Source organism: Stereum hirsutum, assembly GCF_000264905.1.
Source record: "Stereum hirsutum FP-91666 SS1 unplaced genomic scaffold STEHIscaffold_7, whole genome shotgun sequence".
In the NCBI taxonomy this organism is placed as follows: domain Eukaryota; kingdom Fungi; phylum Basidiomycota; class Agaricomycetes; order Russulales; family Stereaceae; genus Stereum; species Stereum hirsutum.
This window is the reverse complement of record NW_006763137.1, coordinates 1,159,806-1,167,825: the sequence shown is the minus strand read 5'-3', so window position 1 is coordinate 1,167,825 and position 8,020 is coordinate 1,159,806. Positions and strand designations below refer to the sequence as shown.

The 8,020-nt window shown below is 51.6% G+C and overlaps 3 protein-coding genes across 3 annotated transcripts; 2 read left to right on the top strand and 1 right to left on the bottom strand.

The window, feature by feature from the left end:
• Positions 1 to 2,200: 2,200 nt before the first annotated feature.
• On the top strand, positions 2,201 to 3,080 carry STEHIDRAFT_111130 (uncharacterized protein; the record flags this gene model as incomplete). Its single annotated transcript, XM_007304265.1, has 2 exons — positions 2,201 to 2,419; positions 2,475 to 3,080. The coding sequence occupies 2 exons, from the start codon at positions 2,201 to 2,203 to the stop codon at positions 3,078 to 3,080; spliced, it is 825 nt and encodes a 274-aa protein (XP_007304327.1).
• A 792-nt stretch (positions 3,081 to 3,872) lies between these two features.
• STEHIDRAFT_111129 (uncharacterized protein) lies at positions 3,873 to 4,315 on the bottom strand (the record flags this gene model as incomplete). The annotated part of the gene is made up of 2 exons (XM_007304264.1): positions 3,873 to 3,962; positions 4,088 to 4,315. The coding sequence occupies 2 exons, from the start codon at positions 4,313 to 4,315 to the stop codon at positions 3,873 to 3,875; spliced, it is 318 nt and encodes a 105-aa protein (XP_007304326.1).
• Positions 4,316 to 5,819: 1,504 nt separating this feature from the next.
• STEHIDRAFT_121547 (uncharacterized protein) lies at positions 5,820 to 7,090 on the top strand. Its single transcript, XM_007304263.1, has one exon. The coding sequence runs from the start codon at positions 5,951 to 5,953 to the stop codon at positions 6,890 to 6,892; it is 942 nt and encodes a 313-aa protein (XP_007304325.1). The 5' UTR covers positions 5,820 to 5,950; the 3' UTR covers positions 6,893 to 7,090.
• Positions 7,091 to 8,020: the final 930 nt, after the last annotated feature.

Sequence of the window (8,020 nt, the reverse complement as noted above, 5' to 3'; positions counted from 1 at the left end):
TGGCGTTGATCCGACAGAAACTCCACAGGCAGAACATGACATGTGCAGAACAGCCTCCAAGCAAATATGGAGCTGGTGAGAATAGACTCCAGGCAATTGGCAACTTCTTTGAAAGTGCCTCCAGACAATGAGTGACTTGCTCGAAATCGCCTCCAGGCAAAGTGTAACTTGCTCCGCAATCGCCTCCAGGCAAAGTGCGACTTGTGGGAGAATGCCTCCAAGGAGAGATCAACTTGTGACGGATTGTCTCCAGGCAGATTGGAGCATATGCAAATAAATGAAATTGTTTTTTGGGTATTTACAAGATGTGTACAAAACGGCTGGAGGCATCCTTCAAAGGGGAGAGGACATGAATTGCCTGGAGGCGTGGCCGGATTCCTCCAGGCGTGGCCGGGTTCCTCCAGGCATGGCCGGGTGCCTCCAGGCGGCGCCGGACTCGCCGGACGGGTTGGTCACAGTATGACAGCCGCCCTCCAATCATCCTCCCTGGACACGAAGGCTCCGGCATCTCCCGGGTGGCGGAGACGAATCTGATTCGCTTGCGGCTTGACCGACTCCAATCCGTGAGCTTGTGTTTCTCCATCATCCTGACACTTCGCCTCGTGCCATTACGGACTCTAAACCCCTCATCGATGTCCCTTGACCAGTCATTTGGCCAGCTTATCTCTGTCTTCAAACGTAGTGACTCTGGTGAGATGTTCAATTTTTTTCCCCTTCTCCCGGGCCTGCGGCCTCATGCTTCCGCGGGTGCTTTCTGGCTTCACAGTACTGTGCGGAGACTATTCGCTTGTAAGCAAACTCGCTCCTATCGTTGCTTGTGGAAGAGTCCGTCGTTTTCCGCATACCGGCTCGCGCCTCATGTCTTGGTCAGCGCCTTTTCACCCTTCTTCACTAGGCTTCCACCTGCTTCCACAGCCAAACGGAACAATCGTTGATAGTTTATTCGGGAGGCTAAGGTAGGTAGGTATACTACACGGCGGGGACCTAGTACGGAAACAGCCAGACCTCCAGCGGAGCATGGACTCAACATCATACAGTGATGACGGGAGCTATGATTTACGTCTTTCTAATCTAACCTTCTGCAGCACTATAGGAGCGTTTCCTGGTGCATAGAAGCACGTACACAGGGGACGAGTTCAAAAAGAAATCCACCTGAGCCTCCTTTCTGTGTATCTAGGCCCTAGGACTTGCACAAACCTCCTGTGAAATTTCACCCAGTGTTTAGTTTCGCGGATTGGTCTGTCGAATACACGATGGACAGTCGATACGGTGCAGGTTTCGAGTAATGCGCTCATCATAATGAAGGCACTTGTGTCTCGGTTTCTGAATTTACATCGAACGCTTTACCTAAGTCATGGAACTATGGATTATATAGTGGGTGACTCTCCGTAGCGATCTAGTAGGTTTCCTGATAGGTTCTCATCCAATCAAAAGCTGACTTCACCCTTCTTTCTGTGCATCTAGGCCTCTACGATTTGCACAAATCTCCTACGGACAGTCTAACCCTGAAGAGCCTCACGTCGTATGAGGCCCCCTGCGTTGGTGTTTCCGTGCATCAAGAAACACTCCTAGACTGCTACGGATAGTCACCCAGTGTTTCCGAGTTACTCGAATAGTAGTAGGCGGAGCCATGTTAACTGATATACTCTAGAATGCCTCACTTCATTGAAGTCGCCAAGCATTGAGCTTCGTTGCGTTTCTCTTACCCGTGGTCGCTGCATGGCCATCGAGTTATGATGAGCCACTTATCCGCATATCCGTATACTCGGGGTGCATATGGAGGCTTCAATAGCTGCCTGCCCCGAATACACTGATGCGGTATACTCAAAGAAGGACATCCGAAATCCTGGTGTGAACAAAATTCACGGGTGGCGCGAGAACGAACTTCCTTCCTTCCTTCCTCGACATGCTTCCAAGTTCGTCCGTAGCTGGCTATGACCCATGAGCACGTTCAAACGTGCCGAGTTCAGAATATCTGACTCGTATGTGAGTGATCATTCTATCCTCTCTCAGTCACAGAAAAAAATAATACACGGGAGTCCTGAGTCAGGACGGTCGAGCTTGAGGGTGAGGGGTCGAGCGCACACGAGGAGTCCAAAACTATACGTTATCCTTCCGTCTGGGTATAAAAACTCTGAGAGGTCCCGGACTCTCTGGCATCGTTCACCTACGCATCCTACCTTCGAAGCAACCCAAAGATATGTCGTACAACTACGGATACACTGCTCCTCCTCCGCCTCCTCCTCCGCCACCGTATCTGGTGCCGGCTCATCCTGCGACAGCATCCCCGACTCATCAGCAACTGGTACAAGCTGCTAGAGAATTCTCCCAGTGGCTCCAATCCGTTGCGCCGGGGGCCACCGCATTCATCTGCGGCGGACTTGCACTGGCTATGCACGGGAACGCCCGCTCGACGTCTGTAAGTTACACCATTCCTACGACGTACACTTGACTTTAAACAAACAATCGTCCAGGATGCCGACTTGGCGATAGATCTTTCTCGAACTAGTAGGGGGCCGGGACCGATCGGTCGACCAATCGATACCAACAGACTTAAAGACCTTGCGGCTCAAGACCCTCATCACCGTTTTTCCGTAGGCCCGAAGATTTATTGGCTCCTGCGCACTATGAACGGCCAAACGGTCCCCGTTCAGGTCGACTTCGTGGACGCCAACCTTTTTTGGGACCCCTTTGAGGCTCCAAATATGCTCTGCACGATCCCCCACTATCCAGCCGTTGTAGCCCTCAATTTGCCGACGCTGCTGGTCAGCAAGATGCGAAGCGCAACCGAGCGCAGCCAGCCCAATCCTAATGAGCGAAGGCAGAAACAAGTCAACGATGTCAAGGACTTCGCGTTCGCGTTGGACAAATGTCTTACATTCCAGATCCCCGTCGGTATCGTCCAGTTGCAACAGCTCAATCGCGATATCAACATCGCTAAAGCAATCACTCGTGACTTCTGGGTGCTGGCGACGGCCTTGGAAGTGCAAGGGGCCCCGCCTGCTAGCCCACTCAAGGAGGGTTGGCGTAGGCTGCTGCAGGCTAGCAGGGCTCCACAAGAGATGTTGAACGATGCTTGAGCCATATGGTATTTCTTATCTTATTTTCTTCTGCATGGTGCTGCGTCGACTCACGTCCGCCGTTCTCTTATAGCCTCTGTTTAGGTGTATATAGAGAAGGGGTCTTATACTGGTTGTAGCGAAGAGTGAAAAGGACTATACAAAATTATGCGTTCCGTTTCGAATTCATTGTCTATGTCAATTATATTTGTCATGGTTTCTCGGCTCATAAACGAAGCCTTCATCTGAACATGCGCGTACATTGTGAACTACATCGAGGACATATCTACTCTGACACGGGTAGCTCAAGACCCAGCTTGTTCTTCCACTCATTACGGACGCCATCCCACAAATCTGGCCGGTGAGGGTTCTCCATACCCTTCACGGTATATAGTTCATCCCACAGACGCTGTACGGATTGAGATCCGAAGACATGAGGCCCTTGATCACTGGTATCAACGCAGAGAAGGAAAAGGATGGACAAGAAGGGATGTTCCACCCCGCATTGATTATCGGGAGGGGAAAATGCGCGTAGTATTATCAAGGTCTTGATGAGACTAGACGTCGTCATGACTTTGAGTGAGTGGACGTTGGGCGGACGGGACATCAGGGTGGGCGAGTCTGCAACCACATTGGTAGAAGCGCTCGAACCCACGGCTATCTCCACGGGATGGAAACTGTTGTAGATATCGACGATGTATTGGTCGAAAGATAAGTTGAGAGGGTTGCGATGAGAAGGGTAGAGGGGGATTAAGTCGAAGAGCCTCTTGTTCGGACATAGGAAGAGGGTTTGTTCGAAGATAGGGGGAAGCGTCACTCGAAAGTGTACTGGGAGCCAATAGCCTTTTTTGGGATCAGAAATGTGGAAAGAGGACTCGCAGGGGCACGACGGTAGACCCGCGTCTTCAATGAGAGTGACAGCAGTATCAAACTGGTCAGAAGGCACGACTAGGCCGCAGATCTAGTAGACACAAAAGAGACCAATATGAAGGTCAGCTATCGCGCGACGACTCAGGTAAGAATCTCACCTGAGGGATGTGACGGCAGCCACGCCACCAGTGAAGGAGATCGCCCCAGAGCACATTTGGTATTCCAGCATTGTCCAAAAGTTTAGATACCGCGGCAACAAAGCACGCAGGCCATGGGTGGTACTCGATTTGCGAGAGGTCAATATGGCCTGGCGGCGGGGGTACGCAATCACTCTCAACGCCACCGTCACCAGAGATGGAGGTTCCCTTTATAATCGGCGTCGACATGGTTTAATCTGACTGCTATAGTAAGAATCGCTCAAGCCAATATTCTGTATAATGCGATGGCAGATGATCATCTTACCTTGACGGGCGTCGTGGAGTACGAAAAGATTTGAGGGGAAGCGTTAGACGAATGTTCAGGAAGGAGGCTGATTTATAGTCAACCTATTAGTGCTGACCACGTGACATTCGGGTGTGGTGACTGGTCTGATGAAAACGTCTGCCACTGCTAGCAGTGGACGTGAACGTTTTGTGAACGTTTGACCTTTCAAACATTCTATCCAATTATTCTTGGCGCTCATTTACTAGGGAAGCTCCACATGCTGTGGCACTGACCTTGCTTGAGAGACCTCTTCTGACAATGGCATACTTATCTACCAGTGCTCAATATTTTCGTGCACTTTATTTGCAGTAGCAACTTTGTTAGCGATACTGCAGAGTATCCTTTTTTTTTAAAAACAAAAGCATTTATATAGCGCCGGCGCAGGCCAGGGGCGCTGTTTGGGTGTAACTAGTCAACTAAGCACGCGTAGGTAAAGTTGGTAAACACTGTGGAACTCGACTGGAAGAGTGGGTAATGTGAGTGCAGAAGCAAATCAGTTCGATATAACGTATGCGATCAAATGTGGCCCAATCAGTCCGGGGGGCGGGGAATGTTCGGTGTACTGCAGAGTATTCAATACCGGAAATTACTTCTGGGTGGTCACGCAAGAGTCGCCACAGATGGTTCTTCTTGGCTCGCAAACTCGTATTAGAGGCGGCCTTTAAATCTGCACAATACATCCACGTTCCGATGGCCACTGATGTCAGGTTTCTTGCTTCGCTGACCGCAGCAGCGCCTCGAAGCATACATAGGCCTCAGGAGAAGCATCGGCTTGATGCATTGTGGCGTCGATAATTTAATAGCTCTTCAGGCCTGAGCGCGTTGTGCGTGCAGACATCGAGCATACTTTCGCGGAACATGCTGGCAATGTACGAAAACTGTATATCCAGGGCAAATATAAATTGCTCCGTCCTGATGGTGGTAATCAAGTACGCGTTTGCGTTGGGTGAGGGAGGGGTGCCACAGAAATGTGAGAAAAGCTTACGGAAACTGTTTGGCTTTGTGTGCGAAAAAGTCGCTCAGCCACAATTACGGGTGTAAGAGCAATGCCGAGGAACGAGGCAAATAGCTCTTACGTGAGCTAAGTAAGCGGGTTCGTCGGAGTGACGGCAAACGCCGTGAGCGCGAACAGAGCGAGCGCGAGTGGCGAGGAAAACTTCAAGCCTTTCCTCTCCCACCATCTTCACGCTCAAGGAGAGACCAAGGGCTGTCTCGCCCAGTTGTTTTTTTCAGTGTCTACGTTATCTCAGTTTAATCTCCTTCTTCCACATGCACGGCAACACTCCCTTCGGTCTTGGTGGTCTTGGTCTCAACGGTGCCGCTGAAACTTCTCTCAGCCACGACGCCTCGTCTTCACGTTCGCGTTCACGCTCTCGCGCCTCTCTCTACCCAGGCCGTAATACAACCGGAGAGACCAAGGGCTGTCTCGCCCAGTTGTTTTTTTCACCATCTTCACGCTCAAGGAGAGACCAAGGGCTGTCTCGCCCAGTTGTTTTTTTCAGTGTCTACGTTATCTCAGTTTAATCTCCTTCTTCCACATGCACGGCAACACTCCCTTCGGTCTTGGTGGTCTTGGTCTCAACGGTGCCGCTGAAACTTCTCTCAGCCACGACGCCTCGTCTTCACGTTCGCGTTCACGCTCTCGCGCCTCTCTCTACCCAGGCCGTAATACAACCACCGATGTTCTGGCGACTGTGGCCTTGTTGCCCCCCGAGCAACAGGCCTTGGTCAAACTCTTGGCGAAGGAGCTCGCCTCCAAGGAGCTAGAGCAGCTCAAACAGGCACACGGTGCCGCAAATGACTTAAATGTCAGTACGGGCGTCCCCATCGTGGCCGCTGCTCCGCCCACTCTCCTCTACGAAGTATCTGCCGAGGTTCATAAGGCCAGCTTTGAGGAGGACTACCCCATCCATCCCGAAATCTCCACCCTTTTCGATGTCGGCATCCGCACTCCCCTCACTCTCTTCACCAAAAAGGCCCTTCGCACCCTACAATACGACGCCTCCGCCTACCGGAAGAAACGCACCATCGGCCAGCGCTCTTTATATCTGCTAGACACGTCCGCCTTTGGTCGGGAGGACGAGATGTCGTTGCAGGATTGGAAGGTAGCGTTCCCAAACTACATCGCCTTTCTGGGCTCCGTCGCCGATGCTCCCATATGCGAGCGTTGGAGACAGCACTTCGCTAGGCTTGCTGCACTAGAGTCCCTGGAGGAATGTTTTGATACCTTGTTGCAGTTCGATATCGATGAACGGTGCAAGTATCACGCTCGTCCATTTGCCTTCAACCCGGAGATCTACTTTAGGAACCTCGATCAGGCTTGTGACAAGTCTTCGGAACAAAGACGTGCGGGTCGGGTAGATCAGCTCAACAGTGAGGTTTCCAGACTTCTCGACGAGCTCTCCGGTGAGTATGCTCCTGCAGATGATTTCAGAAGTCAAGGACAGGACCCGATGGACTGGCCCGATTTTGAAGGGTAGCTGTGTCTTCCGCCTTAGTTTTCTCATTCATCCTCCCCAGACCGCATCCCCTTCGTGAACATTTCCCTTTCAATGCCTTCCCAATTATCCTGCCGCATATTTCATCTGTTCTCAGTCGTCACTCCTCCTTCTGTGTTTCATTCCTGTTGTACTTCCCATGTTAAGAATACATATTGCTGTTTCGCCTTCGGGCACCGCTGTCTTATGCCTTTGGGTGCTGCTGTCTATGCCTTTGGGCGCTGACGTTCTCTGCTTTCGGGCGCTGCTGTTTGATGCTTGTGTGCATTGCTGTCTGAGCCTCTGGGCTGCTGTTTTGGCCTTTGGGGCTGCTGTTTTAGCCTTCGGGTGCTGCTGTTTTAGCCTTCGGGTGCTGCTGTTCAAGCCTTCGGGTGCTGCTGTTCAAGCCTTCGGGCGCTGCTGGTTAATGCCTGTGTGTATCCTTGTTTATGTTTTTGGACACCGCTGGTCAGTACCTGCGTGTATCCCTGTTCATGCCCTTGGGGGCTGGGTTTATGCTCATAGTTGGTAACCTTTCATTTTCTATTTTTTTTTTTGTCACTAATGGTTGGGTCTGCTGCTGAATTGTTTGGTTGTGTTGGTTGAGGGACGCAGTGCTCGCTCCGATGTGGGTTCTCGAGTCCTTGTTGAACACGCGAGTGGGTGTGAGCTTCGCGATATGGGTGTCTCGTGTTCTCCTTTGAGTTCGTTTCACCCGCACGTGGTTGTAGCTCAAAGCGTGCATCGGCATCTCCCGAGGTTTCCCATGGAGATGGCTCAACGAGCAGGGAGGAAACCCTGGCTCGGCCGAGGCATGCTTTCCACCCATTCACAACCAAACACCTTGTAGTTGTGCTTGTTGAAGCAAGCCCTCTCCCTGCCCGAAGTTCTCCGGTTTGTGTTAGCAGACGGAGAGCAATTAGTTAGCGGGTGTAAGAGCAATGCCGAGGAACGAGGCAAATAGCTCTTACGTGAGCTAAGTAAGCGGGTTCGTCGGAGTGACGGCAAACGCCGTGAGCGCGAACAGAGCGAGCGCGAGTGGCGAGGAAAACTTCAAGCCTTTCCTCTCCCACCATCTTCACGCTCAAGGAGAGACCAAGGGCTGTCTCGCCCAGGTTGTTTTTTTCAGCC